The following is a 22,339-nucleotide window of genomic DNA, read 5'->3' as shown; positions in this document are numbered from 1 at the left end:
CGCGAGGGGGGGGGGGGGGGAGATATGGGTCTTCGGGTTCAACCCCGGATTTCGTTCTTCTTCCTCTTCATCTTCGAATACTTTGTTTCGTTCTTTTGTGTCTAAATCGAAAGACAGCATATGAAACTGCAATGGATTCTGTCTCCAGAGCCACGTGGGAAGAAGCAGCAAAGGAAATTCCAAATCGGGTGAGGGATAGGGGGTGGAGTAGGGTTTTGTAAACGCATCCTTTGGTATTAAGTTTATGCATTAAATCCGCATCCTTAAAATCCACAAGTACATGCATGTCATTGCTCCTTTTTAGCCATTGGTTAGACCAATGTCTCTTCGAGGACCAAAAAAACACTAATCTTTTAACTACAAAAAACACGAAGCCCTAAAACACAGATCTCTCCTTGGGGTTTGCCCTTAGAATTGCAGATTAAGTCGGTAATCCAATCCAATCAATTACACGTGCGGCACGTGGGAGAGCGTGCCTGCTCCCTCCCTCCCTCCAATGTCCAATGCTTCGTTCCTGTTAATCTCTCCCCATCCCCCACAGTTTTTTTTAAAAAAAAATTAATTGATTATAATTTGGAGTAATCGAAATTAAAACATTATTCGATGTTTACATATGTAGATGGTTTCTATTTCTATCAAGTTGTTTAATGAAACGGTTGAAACCTCCTTTTGTGCTTTCGTTATTATATATGTTGAAAGAAACATGTATGATCTGGTCAAAGACTCAAAGTACATAATCAAATTATTTTTGCAAGATCATTATAAAGAAAAAGGCTACCAATATATTCCCATAATCTCATATTAATAGTACTTTATTAGATGTGGCGCCACCTTTACAAAACGGATATTGTTCTTTTGGGCTTTGATCTAATATATAATCCTCGACCGAGGAGTTCCCCGATTATTTAAATTTCTAAGGTTATATATATATTATATACGGCTGTGATCGGTTTATCTTATGCGTATTTTATAACTAAGAATTATTTATGCCATAATAAACAGTATCGTTTTTTAATTTAATTTTCGCGTAGACGACTTTCTACACGTTCCACCCCAAACGAATTAAAAGGTTCGTGATAGTAAGCCGGAGAAAAGTACATAAGAATATATTATTATTATTATTATTATTATTATTATTATTATTATTATTATTATTATTATTATCTATTTAGTTTGTTTTATAAATGTTTAAGGGGGACATTATTAAAAATACCTTCTAAATGCTATTTAGATTTCAATGCCTACTCTTTCTTTAAAAAATTATTTTACCTAGCTTGATAAATACCCTTATAAATTCCCCAATTTACCTTTTAATATTTTATTAATTATTTTCTATCTCCTCACTATTTTCTCACTTCTAAACCCACCCCAAGGAATTATTATTATTCACTGTAACATCATTAAAATTTAGTCACATTAAAATAAGTAACGGACCAGCTGTACTTTTCTAATTAAATAAAACAGTCCTAGAATTTAAAATTTTTATATCAAATCATAATCGTGTCATTATGGAAATTATTTTGTAAAGAAAATGATTGAATACAACGAAAAAGGTCAAACTCATTTTAGTTTAATGATGTCAGACCGATCTTTTAAGTTGAAAATTTTCCAACAGAAAAATACGAAATAAAAAGTCAGAACCTGAAAACAAGAATTCTATCCTCTTTTCATCTTCAACATCTATTCATTACGCATCCAAACCCTTGTCCATTTGATTTGTTGACACTATCATTTGGGATGACGTGTCAAACATTGATTCGTTAAGAACTTGATCATATAGAGTGTAGATACTAGACAACATTCCTAAACTAGGTTTTTTTTTTGTTAACCATTCCTAAAGCTAGCTTTCATTCTGTAAAAAATAGCTCTACAAACTTTCACAATCCATAGTGCCCCATCTCTTTCTCTTCATTGGCATCATTTCAAACATAAATATATACATATATTATATGTCAATATGTGGTTCATGCATGTATGTGTAACGCTATTGTTATAATAATTGTATTTTACTGGTCTATGATTATTTTCATTTGTCACAAGATTTCGATTTCCTTAGGAAGAGTCTATCAGTACATATAGTGTTTAAAATCAAATCGAAAGTTAAGAGAACCCATGTCTTGTTAACGGGCTACTCATTTGTAAAGACCACAGAGCAACTACAGTTTATCATCTTTTTTTTAAAAAAAAAAACCAATATTACACATTGGAAGGATGTGTAGTCGCTCAAGGAAAAGTGTAGACAATCCACCGGTGTTGCTACAATATGGCATTTAAGACCAACAAGAAAAACGTGTCTGTGCTTGTTTATATAGTAACCGTCAGATGCGGAGGTGAGTGCAGCCAAGGATAGTGCCGCGACAACGAGTCATAGGAGCCACCCTCCGCCAGGTAGGGCGATCGGTGGCAACCCCCAAGACATCGACGTCAGAGAGCGGGTTGATGTCCCCATTGAAACGGTCAGGGCCTATGACCCCTCCTATCACATAAACCTCTTCCATCAATCCCATCATCCCAAACCCGATCCTCCTCCTGAACTCTGACGCCGACACCACCACTCTCCTCCTCTCTCTCTCTTCCTGTCTCATTATCACCCCATGGCTCATCACGTACATCTCATCCTTCACCACCGCCATCGGCCCCTGCGCCCATCCGTACTCCTCTACCGTCCACCTCATTCTCACGCTGTCCAGCACCTGCACTGTTGACAACCCCTTGTGCTGAACGTGCACTTTCCCTCCTATCACCAGCCCTGAACATGCCGAGTTATGGCTCCGGTGCAGGTCTGAGATCGATGTCCACACGTCTTTCTCCGGATCGTACATCTCCGCTTGCGAAATCGATTTCCGGCAGGTTGTGAAGCCCCCCGCAACAATAATCTTCCCGTTCAGAACACAACACGCAAACATTGCACGGGGAACAAGCATGGATGCCCGTGGAGTCCAACGTCTTTGTATGAAGTCGTAGGACCAGACTTCATCCGTTGCAAATGTCCCATCTTGATCACCGGTTAGCGGATCGACAGCATCGCTTCCTCCACCCAGCACAAACAGCCTACCGCCGGTGGATACAGCACCAAAATGGGAGAGATGGCGGATTTTGGACGGGAGGACAGGGAGGGTGAGCCAACGGTCGTTGAGAGGATCATACACCTGCCAGAGATTCTCGGGATCGAAAGCGCACACACACAAGAGATCCTCAGATGACCCGACTTCTTGTCGGGCTTTAAAGAGTTCAGCACTACGCACAACCGCCCGCCAAGAACGAGAAACAAGTTCTAGCGTTGGATGGAGGGTTAAGGGCACATGCGCAAGGCATCTTAGGGCGACGGCGTCTGGAAGTCCTTCAATCAGCCCAGACATTACTACAGCTGATGATTCATCTGCTGATGGGATTACCATTGAGCTGCTAGGCTGACACCAGAAGATACGTATTCTGAAACACAAGATTTTCATTGACAATCAGGTCATATGCGGGGATGTCAGTGTATGCCGAAAAATGCTAAAGCTAATCCCTATGTAAATTTTGTATACATGCAACCTATAGAAACAGAATGCAAGTTAAATGAATCAAGAGATAACAAATAAAGATATCAGTAACTATGCCCAAGCATGTGTAATTCAGATCAATGATAATTCAAAGTCTGGAAGGTCTCATGACAAAAAAACATGTAAATAGCTTACATATTCTTCAATATCTATCGAAATTTTTCGGATGAATCCATCTGCAATAAAACAATAGACAATTCACATAATTAGCCATCAAAACAGATTTGAATTCAGAAAGAGAAATGAATCATGTTCTTCAAATTCTGCTATACACGTTAAGAATCAGATCATGGAATCAGATTCACACCAAGTGCACTGAGAGTACCAAAAATTTGATTCCATAATTCTAATTTCTAAAGCTACCCTTCTTTGACATTGATTCTACCAATGTCTCGACAGATAACAGGAAAACAAGCAATTCCTAAATCCATCAATACAGAACGAGAAGGAGAATGATCATGACAATGTGGAATCCTAATCTGTCGAAACTTCAGATGCCAACCATGTGATTGTCAACGAAGAAAGATACGAAGGAGAAGGCGAAGCCGATAAAGATCGATGTAAAATGAGTAATAATCAAGAATGTAGCTGTGAGAACAAAGCTAACAGGAAAAAGGTGAAATTCACGACAGAGAGTGACGGAGAAGAAGAAGAGAAATACCTGTGGAGAAGGCGGAGCAGGCAGTCGAGACTCACACAGAAGGCGGAGCAGGCGGTCGCGTCGCGAGATTCTCGACAAAACAGAATAGAGAAGGAATAGGATGCAGGCGAAGGACGCAGGCGAGAGGGGCTCATGAGAAAAAGAGGAGAGGATGCAGGCGAGCGAGAGAAGCTCCGATCGAGAGCGAGAAGAGGAAGAAAGCCGCCGTCGAGAATCGAGATCCGTCTGAACAAGAAAATGAAGTTAGAGTAAAGACTCTGGATGGAAAAGAGGTTTCAACTTGAAACCCTAAAAAAAGTTAAAACCGCGAGCTGGAGTGGCTGTGCCTCGTTGGAGTCGGTTTTTTGGGGGTTGAGATTTCTCTAACCCAACTCATAAAAAAAAAAAGGTTGATCTGCGAGTTGATTTGCGGATCAGACTCGTTTTTACCCCCTCGTGAAAAAGACATCAAACATAGTAATAGTAATTTAGAGAAATTATATATGTCCTATCACAAACTGAATCAATTTATCATCAGATAAGAGTGGAAGAGATGTCCAAACATCGGAATAAACTAAATCAAAACAATTTTGATAAATAATATTAGAAAAGAGAAAAACATCATGATCTAAATTCGACTTCAAAACTAATAACTTGAGTATTTTATCATGAAGATATCATAGACAAACATGCCAAATCGATGTAAAAACTTGCTCAGAACCAAGAGAATTATCATCAATGATATAAAGATTGTTTTTTCCATTACTCGTTCCAAGCAACTCACAATCTTAATATCTTGAAAAACAATATCATTAGAATCAAATGTAGGAATAGAAAGTAAATTTGTTTTTTCTATTAAAAAAAAGAAAGTAAATTCGTTTTGAAATCAGGGACATGAAAGACGGGCACGGTCCTTTGTTAAACATCGACAAATCTCCTTATCCGACAACAGGAACGTGTTGGCCATCGGCCACAGACACACGACCCAAAGATGCTTCAAGTTGTGTAAAAGATTCGAGTCGCTAATCATATGGTTTGTCAAACAAGGAAGAGTTGTTTGAAACCAAAAACTTCCTCGGGAGTGAAGTTCATGGTGGTGGCCAAATTTATATGAACAAATTTTATAAACATATAATAAATACAATATTTAAGAATATCATTTTTATTATTATTTTATAAATAAATTTTTTGAAGAAATTGGAAAAAAAAAACGGAGGATCTCAGAACAAATAATTGATATCAAACATTTTTCACATTTTTATTTCTTTAATCTAACATATAATATGTAATGATGATTGTATTATAATTTAATTTTATCGTTATATTATTTCTATATTGAGTAAATAATTTATATAATTTTTTATATATAAAAAGAGGTACTGTTTCGACGATTGCAATTAACAGATATGGTAAAGCGGCCACAGTATCTCATTTCGGACGGTATAATAATATATAATAGGAAAATTTAATTTGATATTTGGAGGCAAGAGTGGATGGAGTATACGGACATATAAAAAAGAGTTATGGGGCAAAGGAGATTAATGGATGATGGGAGGAGTAAGTTTATGTTTAATCCTGGAGAGGGTCAATCAATCATCAGTTTCTGACACGAGAGAGAGTGGGACAAGTATGACATCATCAGTTTCTTGTACGCCCATGAATTGAATGCACATCTTATCACTGTCCGGTCCACATCCACAGTGAGTGGTACTAACACGATACGTAATTTCGCAGCGCAAATGCAGGGACTGGGCAAAGCAGCAAGAGAAGCTAACGCAGTGGGCTTTTGGGTTTATTATAAAAAAGCAGTTGGGCTTTTGGGTCAGTTTGCATTCACGCTGGGAAAAAGATGTCAAACCATTCGCACAAACAACCAGTCTGACTTGGTTGGACATGACCTTACTTGGGCCTAACGGTGGGAAGGGGTCACAGTTCTGCGGCCGAGCAGTCTCTTGTAAATGCCTCTGATAGTGTTAGGCGTTGTCCTGCAGCACCCTCCGACCAGACACACCCCTGCCTCGCACCATTTCTCTACATACGACACAAAATCTTCATCCCCGACTCCCGTGTTTTCCTGCCACATCGAGTCGTTCAGATCATATGCGCTTTCATTTCATCATCAACTCATCCATTACTCACAACCGAGATCACTACTTACAACCCATTCCTTTCGGTCTGCATCATAGCTCTCCCCACTGTTTGGGTACACCAGTATAGGTTTGTTGGTCACCTGAAATTTGTGGGGGAAAAAAAGCTTCAGGCTCTCAAAAATAAGTGCCCAACCAGACAAACAAAATCATCCACTGTGGGAACACGATATAATACTACAACATTGGAAACCAGAGAAAGAAGGTACCTTCTTGATCTCCAGTACTAGACCGTGAATGAATCTAGGAGGGGTACAGTTGATTCCAACCGCAACCACTTTGTCACATGATTCAGCAATAGCAACACAGTCCTGGATGGCATCGCCGCTAACCACGTTCACACCGTCCTTTGAGTTAAATGCAAACCATGCTGGAATCTTTATGTCTTCTTCGTTTAACAGCTCAGCATATGCCTTGAGAGATACAAAGAAATAACCTGAGCTTAGTACCTGTCGCAAGCTACAGCATCTGATTTCGAGTTACATCTATGAGCTCAAGCCTCAGATACCATTTTTGTTCAAATTGAGAAGCAAGAACGGAAACAACAAAGTATAGTATGGCACCACCATGACATCTAAGACCCTTTGATTGAATGAAGCCATTCACGTAAAATATTATATCAGTACCTGAGCCTCTAGCTTGTTTGGAATGGTCTCAAATGCTATTAAATCTGCACCAGATTCTGCCAGAACCTGGACTCGTCTCCGGTGAAAATCCTTCAGACTTTCTAGCGTGATTGAATCCCCATAGATTCCACTGGGAGATTAACAGCAACAGAAGAATTAATAGAAAGTCAGGAAGCTACAACCAGAGCTTACAAGATCCATCAGAAGGCAAAATCAAATCTGACTGCGGAAGTGATAGAGGCTTTGAAGCTGCTTCCACTGCATTCACGAATTAAAGCCGAAAAAGAAATAGTCTACCAACCTGTACTCTGATCCATCGGCCAAGTATGCACCGTAGCTGCCTATGGATGCTGCAACCAATACTGGGCGCTTCTTAAGAATCTTACCATCAACACTTTCACCGGACGAGCTAGCCTCACATTTTTTGTAATATGCTTCCCGTGCACTACAAGCCATTTCCACACTTTTTCTCAGCAAGGCTTCACTTTCTTCTCTTGAAAACCCCTTTGCCTCAAACCCCTGAATTGTGGCCTGCTCCCATTTCGGGTTAACCAATGTTTAGCTCCCAAAAATGGATAAACTGAGGAAGAGAGAGAGAGAGAGATTACACAACCTGATAAGACGCACTGGCTATAATATCTGCACCAGCTTCAAGGTAATCTAGATGGACCTGCAACATCGGAAAAGACAAGTTTGTAGAATGTTTCATTACAAAGCAACCAGATAAGAAACCCTCTTGTATTAGAAGAACAATCACTCCCTCACATGACCAGCAAGTCGTCCACCAACTTAAAAAAAAAAAAATCCCAGAATCTCCGTAAAAAAGCCACTAATCAGAGGGAATAAAGAGATCCTGTACACAAAATAATACAATTTTTTATTTGGTCATTTGCAAACTGTGATGCAGAAATAAACGCTAAGCCACGGCCTCCTCATCTAAAGCCAAAGTGGGAAAAGACCAACCACGTATGGTCCAGAAGTTCATGTCTTTATATAACCCTGTTGCAGCTGTGTCACTACTCTATCATCTATATCTGATTAATGCCAAAAGATGTCCAGTTTCTGTGGGTTTTTAGCGTGATAGTCATTTCATGAATCATTAACTAAATATCATCTTCCAGGGTTTTTTTTTTAACGTGATAGAACGCTTAGGATAGATATTAAGTTCAGCTTTAACTAAGGAGCTTGAATCTAGAGATGAGCTTCAACCATAGATCCGTAGAGGACAAAATGCTGGATTCAGATTCAACTTAACACCCAAACAATAGAAATTAAAAAAGGAGAGAGAGAAAGAGAGAGAGTTACGGAGAGGATGAGGTGAGGAGAAGTGAGGAGGCATTTGGCGCTCCAAAGAGGATCGTTGAGATCGGCACCGTGTCGCTCGAACTCCGTCGCCAGTCCGCCGTCAATAACAGCCACGCCGCCTAAATCAAGCAGGAAACGTGTCATTGATGGCGCCGCCGCCGCCGCCTCGGAGCTTCCGCTTCCCATCCGAGTCGACTCAGCACAACTTCTCCCTCTGAAACAGATGTTAAGTGAATCCATCGGCCTGAAACCGCAAAATGGGAGAAGAAAACAAGGTGCGGCGTTGCCAAACTTAACCAAGTGTCGGCTTTTACTACTCGTCTAAGCCCCTCATTTTAACCAATATAACAAATACGCCCCACTTGTTTTCAAAGTTGCAACCTGGCTCCTCACCTACTTCCTGAAATTTGGTGGAAAACAGAATTTCGATTATACATCTCGTCTCCGTAAATGGGTTTTATTGTGCGTATTTTTTTGGTAAAACGTAAATTATATACAAATCGACATATTAATAGGTGAATAAAATAAAATAAAAAATAGGTGAATAAAATTTATTATCACTATACACGAAGAACATACTTGTATGAACACGGAGGAGAATATTTTCTCATGAAAAAAAAAATACTGGCAACAAGAAAACCTCCACGACAATCTCTGGGTCTGGAGCAAAATCAAAATGTAAGTATATCAAAGCATAGAGGAATCATGGGCCACGAGGTGTGTAGAAGCAGAGGCATCCATGAAAGTTGTAGGGAAGAATCATGCCGCCACCTTTGGTGTTTGTCCATCGCCTCCAGAAACCTTACAATGCACCTCTTCCATCTCCGGCCGCTTTTTTGGATTATTTGAGACAGCCAGTTTAACGTAATATTTGAAGCCATTTACAGATAATTTTGAAGATGTCCAAACATCAAAGAAAATGATGTAAAAAATGTTGGGTAGATGAAAATGGTGGACGTAGAAAATAGAAGTTTATGGCTTTTGGTGGTAGAACAAGAGTTGCATACCATAGTATCAATTGAAAGAGGTAGTAATGATAATGATAGTGACGACAATATATGTCGTAATCTTGGTAGAGTTGGATGGTATACACGTCAGTGTCACTCGAATAAAGTGGACCTGGACGATGATTAGGTTGTAAAGCTTGATGGGCTGAAAGATACAGACCATTTTCGTATAAACCATCTCTGATTTTTTTTTTTTGGTTAATATTGGTGTCGATTGTTTAGATCTTTCATCGAAAAGTGGTCCATAAAGAATTCACTAGACACTTTATTAGGGTCGCATAACTGATAAATCGACATGAGATTCTTCTTCATCTCTATAACACAAAGAACATTACGAAACTATAAATCACGAGTTGGTGAAAAAAAGAAAAAAATCGTGTTTAATGGATAGAGATGAACCATCGCCAATCACCACTGATAGGGATATCAAAAAAGTGCGAGGCCTGTTAGCCGACCCAAAAATTGACGGGATTATCGTCCATCGGGTGGGGTCGGCCCGCCATTGATAATACGGACTAAAATGCAGACCCGTCAATTTTAGTTATATAATATAAATATATATACATACGTACATACATAAATATATAAACATATCATTCACTAAATCAAATATATAATAGAGAATTATAAAAAAAATGAAAAACTTACTTAATATTAAATAATTTAAGATATAATATTTTAATAACATAAATATATATAAAAAATTATAATATCATTAGAATTGAATATTTATTACGATTAAAAATAATATAACAATTTAATATTTAAATAAACTTTATTATTATATAAAAATTTGAAATTTTGAGTTTTAATTTCTCCTAAATCAAAAAATATATTAATAAATATTTTTTATCAATATATATGTTAATGATTTTTTTTTATATATTTTTACAGTTTATTTTATGTTTATTAATTTTTTTTGAAAGTTTAAAGTTTAAACCCAAAACCTGGCCCGAATCTGAAAAAACTCTATAGGGTTGGGCTTCGAACCTAAGGTTTTAAGCCCATACATGTTTTGAGCTGGGCCGAGTCGGGCCACAATTCTCTAGAAGTGACATATCGGATACTCGCCAGGAGGGAGTTAGTGCATTGATGCATCAAATCTGCTATATTCGAAACTAGGGCGGAGTGTGTTTTGGAGACCAGGGAAGACTTGTGTCGGGCTCGGGCCGGGGGCTGGCATTTTGACACCCCTACTTCCACTGATTCTTCTCCGTATATATAAACAGGATCAGATATGATATGATGAGATGTGCCATTATCAAGGAGGCAAGAACCAACATCATTGAGAGAAAACTTTGTACCATATGAGTACGGCTGTGAGGATGATCTGCTAGAGTTGGATAATCCCTTTGGTTTAAAAGTAATATTTGTTGAAAGCAAAATAAATAAAGGATTCAAGAGTCACACATTCAAGAGCTCTAAGATGGCCGAGAAATCCTTGGAAGACCAAAATAAGAAGAAGATAAACGTGCATGAGATGCAAGGCTTGCAAAGTCTAGAAAAGAAAATGTTAGTGACTTGGCAAGCATGTGAGGCAAAGAAGGAAATCTTGTTGACTTGGAAACAAAGAGGAAAGCGCATGAAATTATTGTCCAAGGGTCTCCTAGCCGTTTGAAGATTGGACCCAAATCTGATCCTACATCAAGCAAACTTTCCTCTTTTCCTTTTTTACAGATTTTATCATCATTTAGAATCTCTTCCGCATTTACTCTTGATTCTCTTTCCATTCAACTTGTTATATGGACGTTAGAAACTCCCCTATATATTTTATCATGTTTTTATGTAATATATCAGATTAATATAGAATAAAGTGATAAGGGACTTAGTCCCAAGTTCTTCTTACATATGTCGAATATAAGGCATGGACAAGCCACCTTATCTGATTCGACTGCTTTCTCGTTCACTGAGTTCGATTTCATCTTTATTCTCTCCTATTCTCCATTAGCACTCTCCTCCACTCTCTTTGTTACGTCTTATTCTAAAAACCTAAAACTCATAAAAACCTTCAATATTAGCATTCCACCGTCATGAAACTGGTTTTTGGAAGGAGAAAAATGGTTATTGGGATGGGCTTGGGTTATAGGTCAAATCAAATGGGCTTGGAGTTGGTGACTCACGTGGGATTTTTTCCGTCGCATTCCATCGCAAATGTTTTAAAAAATTAAAAAAATATATATAAAAATTATATACTATATATACACATACATATATACATTTTCACATACACATACATTACACACATACAAATATACATACACATACATACATATATATACATATATTTTCATATACACAAACACACATACACATACATACATACATACATACATACATATATATACACATATTTTCATATACACAAACACACATACACATTCACACATATACACATATACACATATATATACATACATAAATACTCATACATACATTTCACAAACACATGCACATATACATTTCACAAACACAGACACATACATATAAACACACACATATACACATATTCATATACACATACAATCACATATACATACACATACATATTCACATTCCACTACAAAACAAAATGTGAAATTCCAACGGATTAATCCGTTGGAATATTTCCAACGGATTTCCAACGGCATACCGTTGGAATAATTCCAACGTATTTCTAACGGCTTTCCAACGGACGTCTAACGGATTCGTCCGTTAGAAATCCGTTGGAAATTTCCAACGGCATATCAACGGATATTTGAGTTGGAAAATTTCCACGTATATTCCAACGGATTTCCGTTGGAAATAACGTTCGACGAATTTCAAGCAATCCGTTGAAATTATCCGAACGTTATGAAACGCGGCAATAATTCCAACGGATATCCGTTGGAAATAATCGAACGTTATAACGTTCGTAATATTCCAACGGATATTCGTTGGAAAGTGTAACGGTAACGAACTTTTCAACGGATTTCCAACGGATATCCGTTGGAAAGTTTCTCTATTTAAAGCACCCGGCCATAGTTCGCCCAAACCACTCTCTAAATCACTCTTATACTATTCTTTTACCAAAAATTCTCCTAAAAATGACATCTTCAACAAATCCGAATATTCGTTCGTCCCGACAGTGGATATACGAAAGAGTTGATTCGATTACAAAAGAGGTAACGCAAGAATTCATTATTGGTTTGGAACAGTTTATGAATTTTGCTTCTATGCAGCTATTGTGTCAAGAACGTGGAAAAATGCTATGTCCATGTACAAGTTGTCGCAATTTTAAATATCGCAGTCCAGAAGATGTTTGTAAACATCTATTTCGAAGGGGATTTGTCGAAGATTATTATATTTGGCGATTTCATGGAGAAGAAGTTCGGACAATCACAACGGGACAACATGTCTCGGCCGAGCAGAGGTATGATGTAGATGAAGATGTAAGAAATCCTTATGTTGAAATGGTGACAGATGCTTTTCCTGGGGCCATTGGCTGAGCAAAACTCATCACAAGATCAGGAGGAGCCAAACGTCGAAACAAAACGGTTTTTCGACATGTTGGATATGGCAAATCATCCTATCTATGAAGGATGTAAAGAAGGTCAGTCACGTTTATCTCTTGCATCAAGATTGATGAGTATGAAAACGGATTACAATGTCACCGAAAATTGCATGGATTCATTTTGTCAAACGTTGCGTGAATATTTACCTGAAAATAACGAAGCTCCAGAATCGTATTATGATACGAAGGCTATGTTGAAGAATTTGGGAATGCCTTATGAAAAGATTGATGTTTGCAAAAATGGTTGCATGCTGTACTGGGGTGAAGAAAAAGAATTGGTTATGTGTAAATTCTGTGGGACTAACAGATATCGTCCGAGTAAGAATGTACGGAGACAAACTCCGTATAAAAAGATGTTCTATATGCCGGTATCGTACAGATTGAAGCGTTTGTATGAATCACAACAAACGGCTTCGCATATGAGATGGCATGCCTCGCATTCTACCGTTGATGGAGAAATGCAACATCCATCGGATGCTTTGGCGTGGAAAAACTTCAACATGGTATTTCCTCAATTCGTTGCTGAGCCTAGGAATGTGTATCTTTGTTTGTGCACTGATGGTTTTAGTCCGTACGGACAGTCTGGCATGCAGTATTCATTATGGCCCGTTATACTTTCTCCGTACAACTTACCACCTGAGATGTGCATGAAAAGAGAATTTATGTTTTTGACATTGTTGATTCCTGGGCCAGAACATCCGAAGAAGAGTTTTGATGTGTATTTACAGCCGCTCATTAAGGAGTTGAAGGATTTGTGGGACATTGGAGTCCCTGCTTACGACGTAAGTGTGAAACAAAATTTTACACTGAGAGTGGTTCTTCTTTGGACGATCAGTGATTTTCCGGCGTATGGCATGCTATCGGGATGGAGCACACATGGAAGACTTGCATGTCCGTTTTGCATGGAGGAAACAGAAGCGTTTCAGTTGAGACATGGGAGAAAGTCGTGCTGGTTTGACTGTCATCGCAGATTTCTTCCAAGGAATCATCCGTTCAGACAAAATCGTACGCTTTTTACCAAAGGTAAAATCGTTACTGAGGAAGGTCCTGTTATGCAAATCGGAGAGCAAATTTATTCTGAGCGAATAAATAGTGGATATTTGGATGATTTGGAAGCTTCTGTGCATTGTGGAGGAAATTTTGGGCATAAGAAGTGCAAAGTATTTGGTGATTGGCATAACTGGTATAAGCGTAGTATTTTTTGGGATTTGTCTTACTGGAGTTCGCTAACGCTTCGACACAATCTGGATGTTATGCATATAGAGAAAAATTTTTTTGATAACATCATCAACACCGTTCTGAATGTGCCAGGGAGAAGTAAAGATAACATCGATGTTATGCATATAGAGAAAAATTTTTTTGATAACATCATCAACACCGTTCTGAATGTGCCAGGGAGAAGTAAAGATAACATCAACTCGAGGAAGGACTTGAAAGATATATGCAAGAGAAAAGAGTTGGAGTTGACACGTGATGGTCACGCACCTGTGCCGATATTCAGACTCACAAAACCAGGTAAAACGGTCTTGTTTAAATGGTTAAAAGAAGAGGTTAAATTCCTTCGACACTCGCGAGGTCCCGCTAATCGATCCCGAACTTGACGGGACGTTATGGTAATTTATAAATTAAATTATTTCAATATTTATTTTAAATTATATTATTAATTAATATTAATAAATTGTTATTATAATTAGGTTCGGGGTTAACGATAAAGATTTGAGGAAAAAATTTACAGCAATAATAACGTCAAATTTTCCTCAACTCTACTACTGTTGGACGGTGGTACCGAACAACATCAAATGTTCTTGGTGGCATTCGTTCATCGTAAGTTATATTTTTAAAATTTTATTTAAATAAAATAAATAATTACTAACTCTAATTTTTTTTAAAGCAATCTTTTCGGTGGAAAAAAAAGCACACCGATAAAGTTTACAAATAGTTCAACCAACTGGGTATGCAGCGGTTGAAACAAATGATGAACAATGCCAAACGTCGTCATCAACTGCATGGACTGCCACCGGAGTGGGCAACAAATGACTTGTACCAGCAGCTTCTTACGCATTGGAACTCAGACCATTTCAAGAACAAGAGTTTCAAGGCGAAACAAAGTCGTCTGTCCCAAAAAATCGAGGGTGATGGGCCTCATCGTCATACCTCCGGTGTTAAATCATTCAAGAAGAGGCAAAAAGAGATGGTATTTATTTAAACTTTAATTTAATTTTTAATTAGTTTTTTAATTGTAGATTTTTTATTATGTTAATAATATATATATATAGGAGAAAGAAATGGGGAGAACGCCATCAATCGTAGAGTTGGTCGCTCGGACACACAAAAAGTCTGATGGGACATATGTCGATCCCCGTGCAGAACGAGTTGTAAGCACGGTAACTCAACGACTCACCCAACTCTCGCAAAATGTTGGCGATTCAGCGGATTCTTCATCCGATCTCTCTGCATCGGACCAAGATCGTTGATATGTGGAGGTAAAACTTAAAATAATTCATTTTTAAATATTATATTTTAATATTTTATTTCGGGCCGCATCTATGGATTAGGAGGATTGCAGCGAGATTTGTTCGATGATTTCGGTGCAGCAATTCCTCCTGGCATGCAGAGCGATCTCGAACAACAACGGCGGATCGAGACACTCGAGCAACGACTTGCGGCGACGAGGCAACAAGTGACTAACCTCGAACAAATCGTTGAGCTTATGCGGGGTGATCGACCACTCCACAATACGCCGCCAAGCTCGGGAGTAGAAACGACGGCACGTAATCTCGGGACTAGCGAAGACGAAGAAACCCGTAGTGCCAATTAATTATTATTGTTGAAAATATTTTATATTTTTGTAATATTCGAATAATTTTTTTTTAATGTTTTAATTTTATTTTGGTTTTATTATATATATATATATAAATAAAATAAATGTTTTATTTATTTTATTTTTAAATATTTATTTTATTTTTTTATTTATTTTTTTGTGTTTTCTAACGGTTATTCCAACGGATCCCCGTTGGAAAGAATTTTGGATTCCAACGGACGGCCGTTTAAATACCGTTGTAATATTTCGACGGCGTTTCCAACGGAATTTCCAACGGATATCCGTGGCAAATACCGTTATAAATCCGTTGGAATATTTCTAACGGATATTCTAACGGTCCCGTCGGAAAGTAGCCACGGATTACGGATTAAAACGCCCACCCCTAGCTGCGATTGTTGGGTGTTTTGGTAACTTGGTCAGACATCAGACATTCGTATCAACGACCAAAGACCCTATCTATTTGCCTAATCATCTCATGAAAGGAAGATTACATTAATTGCCATCTCTTTCTCTCTCCCTTTTTTTTGGGGGACAGAAAGAGATTTGGCTCACATTAAAGATTATTGGCAATACATGTGTAATCGGAGACGTTTTTCATTGTTTTGAACAAAATTAAAGAGAGAGAGGAGGTCTAGGCGTTGTTCCATGGCTCATGGTCCTTGAAGGTGTGAAGCATGAACCCGCATGCCTCCACCGCCTCTCCCACTGTCATGAATATCCATTCCTCCCCCATTTTGTCCACAAATTTTGATTTTGTTAGCTTCTTCATCACCTCTCCTTTTGGATTCGCCAATGCCAACTGCAACATTTTTTTTTCTTTCAAAGCTATAAATATATTTATATACGAATATAGAAGACGTTTCCTTGGATAAGGTACGATGTATGATACCTTGAGCCCTCTTCGGTCGATGATTTTATGAACCTCTTCCATCATGCTTATGCCGCTCGTGTCGATGTTACCAACAGCTGCACCAATTTTGTAAGCTAGAGGTCTAAATCTCTTGGCACAAAATGGGAACTGACAACGGTGTTTTAGATTCTGTGAACATAGAATGAATTATATATAGTTACCGGTCATATCGAGTATAATGTACTGCAAGCTGTTTCCTCCGGTGGTTTTCAGCCTATCCTCCTCCTCATCGATCCAACGTCCGATTCTGAAATCATCATCCTCTGAACCATCAGCGCGGGAAGAGCGTAAATGGGCTTGGAGTTGGTGACGAGCGTTTGGGTTTTGATGGATGGCTATAATAAAGGTTCCCTTTCGCGCAAGTAACTGGAGTTGGCGAAGTAGATGGGAGCATCGATCTGGAGAATGAGAAGCCCAGGGACACTTGTGGAGTAAGGGTACTGTTCCGTGTTCCTATAAATCATCGTGTTTGGAATGTTTCCCAACACGAACGTCCTCGGCCTCGACACGAATAGCAACAGCCTCAACAAAGAGATGGCCACCTTCATCGTTATCATCATATATCCATGAGCTTTAAACCGTATGTACGAGAAAGTTGTATGCGTATATATAGGGAGAGAGGTACGTACAGCGAGGACGAGACCGATCTCGACGCTGCCGAAGACAACGCCGAGGTAGGCGGCCATGCAGACGAGGAAGTCGAACTTGTCGACGTTCCAGAGATGGAAGGCGGCTTCGTAGTCGATGAGGCCGAGCATTGCGGAGATTATGATGGAGGAGAGGACTACCAGAGGAGTGTAGTGGAACAGCGGCGTCAAGAAGAGCAGAGTGAACATTACCGCTATTGCCATCACTATGTTCGACACCGCCGTCTTGCACCCCGCGTTGAAGTTCACAGCCGACCTCGAAAACGGCCCTTTTCATTTACGTTTAATCAGTTTTTGGATTTCAATTCAATTAATATGGACCGGTGGTGGTTTATATATATACCGGTGGTGAGGTAGCAAGAGGTGAGAGAGCCGATGATGTTCATCGTTCCAAAGGCTATCATCTCTTTGTTGCCGTCTATGTTGTAATTCTTGAACATCGCAAAGCTTCTCCCGACCGCTATTCCTTCCTGTTTTTTTTTTACAAAAAATGGGGATGCGTTTATAGATTTTATTGAAGCATAATTTTTTTTTAAAAAAAAGAAGGTGTTTTTTTAGGTAATCGGGTATCATAGATCAAGGTCCAGACTAACTCGGAATCGAAAGTCAGCCATATGATTTGGAATATACATTCTCTCCCCAAACGTGATATTCGAACTCGAGACGGGATATACACTTTGTACCCCATTTAACCGGTTGAATTACCAAGTTTGGATAGAAAAAGGTTATATATATATATATATAGAGAGAGAGAGTTACTGCGAGAGCGATGACTCCGGTGATCATGCCGGTCTTGAAAGCAGTCGACATGTAAGGAGAGGTGAAGACGAGATCGGAGAGGGACGGTGGGTTGAGTCCCTTCTTCAAGTTCCCTATCTGCTCAAATTAATTAAACACACGACTTAATCAATTACTCCTTTTAAGCTCGTTTATGTTATAATAATCAATGGATATATGTGTATGTATAGATACCACTTGGACACCGTGTCTCTCGGCATGGGTGAGGTAAACCAAGAGGCTTCCGAGAATCACAGAGGTCAAAGGCGCCATTGCTGCCACCCAGAAGAACTTTGGTCTCTTCTTGCTCTGTTCCCATCCCATTTATTTATTAATTAAAACAAAAAAACAAAACGTGCCACGTCATCATTTTCTATTTGGTCCGGGCAAAACCTCCGAACCTCGGTTTCATTCATGTGGCCTCCATTGAGAAGGTAGGACAAATGACCACGACGATTCTCTTCAGATTCCCATAGACATTAATTGCATTTAGCATTATTTTAATCAGATGAATGATTAATGATGGGGACTTTTAGGTGAGGGAACGTGGAATGTCGCCGTCGTACTAATACAACAAATAAATTAATAAAATGTAATAAGAAAAGACGTACGAAATACTTGGTGATGAGAAGGAAGAAGAGGAAACAACAGCCCAGCAAGCCACTCTCCCATCTCCACTGCACGCACAAAAGCATTCCATCATCAATTAATTAATTAATGTGTATGTATATATATGGATATGAATAATTAATGATAATGTTAATAATAAAGGGCAATAACCTGGTGAGTTAAATTCGTCATTAATGGAATTTACCCTTTAACAAAAAAAAAAGAATAACCTGGCGAGTCTGGGAGAAGACGGAGCGCATGACGGAGACAACGTCGGTAGCGTCGGTGAAGTGACGGAGACCAAAGATGCCCTTGAGCTGCTGCAGACTCACCACGGTGGCAGCCCCGCCCATGAATCCCACTATCGTTGCGTGCGACAGCATATCCACTATGAACCCTAACCTGCGTTTGTTACTCTCCTACTCTCGTCATTAATTCCCACCAACTCCATTCAATGATACTACCTTCATTCACGCATCATATTCTGACAAAGCGACAGAACAATATAATGCTGCATGGAACCGACCGAGCTATAAATTCCATGCGCGCGTAAACAACTTATGTTGCTGTTCCGGTTAAGGCACGTGGCAATGAGGCATCATCCCGTGGGCACGGTGCATGCACTGTGACTTAACTTATTCTTAGCTACAAAGTTTCGTGCGTTACACTGATCAACATGCATGCGACATTCTTTCTACCGTGTTTTCTGGACCCAAAATTAAGAAACTTTATTTTTTTTTCTTTTTGTAAAAAACGATCTCATGAAATATTATTAAATATATGTAAAAAAAAAAGAGAGAGAAGGTGAAATGACGAATTTTATGGAACCTGAAAAGGCCGAGGGCAGCTTCGAGAAGGCCGGCGAAGAAGGTGGCGGTGAAAGCGAGGTGGAGGTAAAGCTTAGGCTCTTTCTCCGCGTCGACTTCTTTCCCCAACATCGCCGCCGTAAGAAGCGAAGCCACCGCCACCGTCCCCACGGCCAAGTCCCGAGAGCTCCCCATCACAGCGTACACCAGCGGCGGTATGAAGCTCGAGTCTGTTTTATATTTGACGAGTGAATCACCATCGTTGTATTTGATAGACAAAGAGGGACAGAGAGATGGGCTGCTTACAGAGGCCGAGGATGGGGGGAAGGTTGGCCAATTTGGCGTAGCTGATGCCCTGAGGGATGGCGAGGCTGGCGATGGTTACACCGGCGATGAGATCGGATTTCAAGAGCGTGAGATTGTAGAGGGGGGCCCACTCGAGGATGGGGAAGAAGTATTTGAGAGCCAGGACCAGCTTCCTGGTGGGGCTCTGGTCCTTGAACTGTCGGAAGGGGTCGTCCGGGAAAAGGGTCTCCTTCATCGAGTACTCCAGCGACCTTATGAACGGCTGCGGCGGCGGAGCCTCCACCCTGTGCCGGCGCTGCTCCTGCTCGGATCCCATCTCCCTCGTCAGATTGCTTCTGTACTAGTTTCCTATATGCGGATGTGTGAGAGTGTGACCTCGAGGCCCTCCCTCTTTTATAGACGCTCTCTTCTACAGCACCGGACGCCTTTCTGCTCTTCTCTTCATCATTGCAATACGAGTTTTTTTTTTAAAATTAAAAAACGCCTTTTACATGGTTGGTTTCTGCGTAACTTTTTACTGTCTATAAATTTGGACAAACTATTTAGCACGAACACTGTGAATGAATTATTCAGGCAATAAAAAAATTAACAAATAAAACCGTACACTCTTAATTTGATTTAATTAATACTCCTGATATTAAATATTTTAAATTGATATTCTCTCCATTTGTAAATAATTATTGTTTTAAAATTTTCACACTTATAAAAACTATAAAAAAGTTATATATACTTATTAATTATCTTCTCATTGATATTCTATTAAAGTTGAGTGATTAAAATTAAGGGTAAAATTGTAAATTTGTTTAAAAAATCATCTTAAAAATTAAATAATAAAATATATTATTTAAAACGTCATCTATTCAAAAATTAAGAAAGTATTTCAAATGTTAAAATGTTCAAAAATGATACTCTAACTTACAAAATCGATGTCAATTTCCAACATCAATAATATTGATTAGAGGACAATTTTCGATTTGAATTGAATTTATTAATTGTTCTCGATTAATTTGGAATATTTTAAGTTATTAAATAGATAAAAAAAAATTAAGCATTTATTAGTGTTGTTTGAATATTCTTGGCTTCGAGTCAGGCATATAAACACGAGCAGCTGGCTTGTATCGATGTGTGGTTATCACTAGAATATGTGAAACGTGAAGTCTGTGTATTTTATCTGCTTATTTGTTTTCCGATGCAGCAAAAAATAAAATAAAATAAAATTAGTATATGAATGATGTAGATTAAATTTGCCTAATTGTATAATAATCGCACATAAAAATTAGAGAACAAGTGGATAAAGGCGAGAGGAAGAGGGGCCTGTGCGTCTGCGGCGTGGACTACATGTCATGTCTCGATGGAGAGGAAGCGAAAGCCATGAAGCTTACGTTTCATATCATCCCTCTCTCTAGATTTCCGGTTCTACCCCTTGATGCTGATGTCATCACCACGTGGCATCTCCATTATTGAGTTGCTTTATTAAGAATCTTAGTACTGACACGTGTCAATCAGCTGAGACGGTTGGTTCCTGGTAAGACGGGGTTACCTTTTTTGGCACCCTGTCTTCTTACATCATCAGCCATCGCGAATTTTCTTTTTCTTTTTCTTAATAAAAAATTAAAATGCAATATTTATCTTCTTAAAAAAAAAAAAATTAGTTCAGAATTGTTGCGTTGGGATATTTTCCTTGAGCTTCGGGCTTGCCTAACGTTAGGACCGACGTTTTGGCAAACTGCTTGGTCGGCATTTAGGAATTTTTTTACTATACTTTTGTCATTATCGCCGCATTAGTTTGGGTCATACACGTATGCTAGCTTTTCTGATTGCGAAAAGAATATTTAATTAGGGCGTTTTTTTGCTAAAACTTAATTAATTAGGGTGTTTTCAATATGATCACGTGACAAATGCTTACAAGTTTTTTTTTTTAGGTAAAATTTAATCTAATGTAGGGTTCGAACTGACGTGAAATAATACTTTGTGCTTTCACCTTACTGTTTTGCCATCCACATTTGAGCCATTTTTTCTTTTGTTAAAATGCTTATAAGTTTCATTTACACCTAAAGGATATATATGTTTTGTAACTAATTAATATGGCATATATCAGATATCTTTTTATTTTTCGGAAGTCAACAGGATAGATTCCATTCTTTTCTAAAGTTAATAACTAAATTATATATTAAGGCAAACCATTCATTATCCTATATTATACATATTTTCCCGAAGTGACTGCATTGCAAAAGAATAAAAAAAAGTAACTAATGTTTTGTGTTTTGAATAAAGAAAGGTTTTAAGGACATTTAGGGTATGGCGACAAAGAACATCACTTTTACAGTATGTAATGTAATATACACGTGACTAGATAGGAGTAATCAAACAGTAACGGTCGTTGAGTCATTTTAACGGCCGGCTTTTGACGGTCAAAACCGCGGAGGTTGTCGTAAAACGGATGGTATCTCCTCGCCAAACATATTTGACACGTGTCGCGATCATATGCGAACTTGCCCCCTCTCACAAAAATTCTCATTATGATTTCGGAAAACGATGGATCACGATCGATGTTAGCCTTTTATCCTCCACTTGCATCGGTTTCTGTTTCCACAGAGAAAATTGAAACATAACGCAAATCGCTTCTCTTTATATGATAACCATTTATATATATATATATATATA

The 22,339-nt window shown here is 38.7% G+C and overlaps 4 protein-coding genes across 6 annotated transcripts in view; all 4 read right to left on the bottom strand.

Moving 5' to 3' along the window:
• The window catches only part of LOC104823040 (type I inositol polyphosphate 5-phosphatase 4), a 4,262-nt gene extending 4,037 nt beyond the window's left edge, over window positions 1-225 (bottom strand). Inside the window, exon 1 of the mRNA XM_010554461.1 lies at window positions 44-225. The gene's annotated coding sequence lies outside the window, so the exon portion shown is untranslated. The remainder of the gene's footprint in view (window positions 1-43) is intronic.
• A 1,932-nt stretch (window positions 226-2,157) lies between these two features.
• Window positions 2,158-4,474, bottom strand: LOC104823039 (F-box/kelch-repeat protein SKIP30). 2 transcript variants are annotated; one of them, XM_010554458.2, is made up of 3 exons: window positions 4,207-4,474; window positions 3,681-3,721; window positions 2,158-3,432 (listed from the first exon to the last, which is right to left on the bottom strand). In XM_010554458.2, the coding sequence occupies exon 3, from the start codon at window positions 3,396-3,398 to the stop codon at window positions 2,319-2,321; it is 1,080 nt and encodes a 359-aa protein (XP_010552760.1). In that variant the 5' UTR covers window positions 3,399-3,432; window positions 3,681-3,721; window positions 4,207-4,474; the 3' UTR covers window positions 2,158-2,318. The 2 variants fall into 2 exon arrangements, with proteins under 2 accessions (XP_010552760.1, XP_010552759.1); XM_010554457.2 differs by lacking the exon at window positions 3,681-3,721.
• A 1,260-nt stretch (window positions 4,475-5,734) lies between these two features.
• On the bottom strand, window positions 5,735-8,627 carry LOC104823038 (homocysteine S-methyltransferase 2). Its single transcript, XM_010554455.2, has 7 exons — window positions 8,264-8,627; window positions 7,572-7,628; window positions 7,260-7,489; window positions 6,959-7,088; window positions 6,542-6,745; window positions 6,344-6,415; window positions 5,735-6,259 (listed from the first exon to the last, which is right to left on the bottom strand). Exons 1-7 carry the CDS (start codon window positions 8,501-8,503, stop codon window positions 6,095-6,097), a joined length of 1,098 nt encoding a protein of 365 aa, XP_010552757.1. The 5' UTR covers window positions 8,504-8,627; the 3' UTR covers window positions 5,735-6,094.
• Window positions 8,628-16,056: 7,429 nt separating this feature from the next.
• On the bottom strand, window positions 16,057-20,091 carry LOC104823037 (sulfate transporter 3.1). Of its 2 annotated transcripts, none has more exons than XM_010554454.2 (12): window positions 19,676-20,091; window positions 19,392-19,599; window positions 18,794-18,965; window positions 18,566-18,631; window positions 18,150-18,263; window positions 17,937-18,053; window positions 17,521-17,647; window positions 17,160-17,446; window positions 16,885-17,072; window positions 16,692-16,780; window positions 16,510-16,586; window positions 16,057-16,419 (listed from the first exon to the last, which is right to left on the bottom strand). In XM_010554454.2, exons 1-12 carry the CDS (start codon window positions 19,989-19,991, stop codon window positions 16,252-16,254), a joined length of 1,929 nt encoding a protein of 642 aa, XP_010552756.1. In that variant the 5' UTR covers window positions 19,992-20,091; the 3' UTR covers window positions 16,057-16,251. The 2 variants fall into 2 exon arrangements, with proteins under 2 accessions (XP_010552756.1, XP_010552755.1); XM_010554453.1 differs by having other exon boundaries at window positions 16,692-16,777; window positions 16,882-17,072; window positions 19,676-20,090.
• Between the last annotated feature and the right edge of the window lie 2,248 nt (window positions 20,092-22,339).

Source organism: Tarenaya hassleriana, unplaced genomic scaffold, assembly GCF_000463585.1.
Source record: "Tarenaya hassleriana unplaced genomic scaffold, ASM46358v1 Cleome39, whole genome shotgun sequence".
Taxonomy (NCBI): domain Eukaryota; kingdom Viridiplantae; phylum Streptophyta; class Magnoliopsida; order Brassicales; family Cleomaceae; genus Tarenaya; species Tarenaya hassleriana.
Note: the sequence above shows the minus strand (reverse complement) of the source record. Positions and strands in the feature narration are given on the sequence as shown.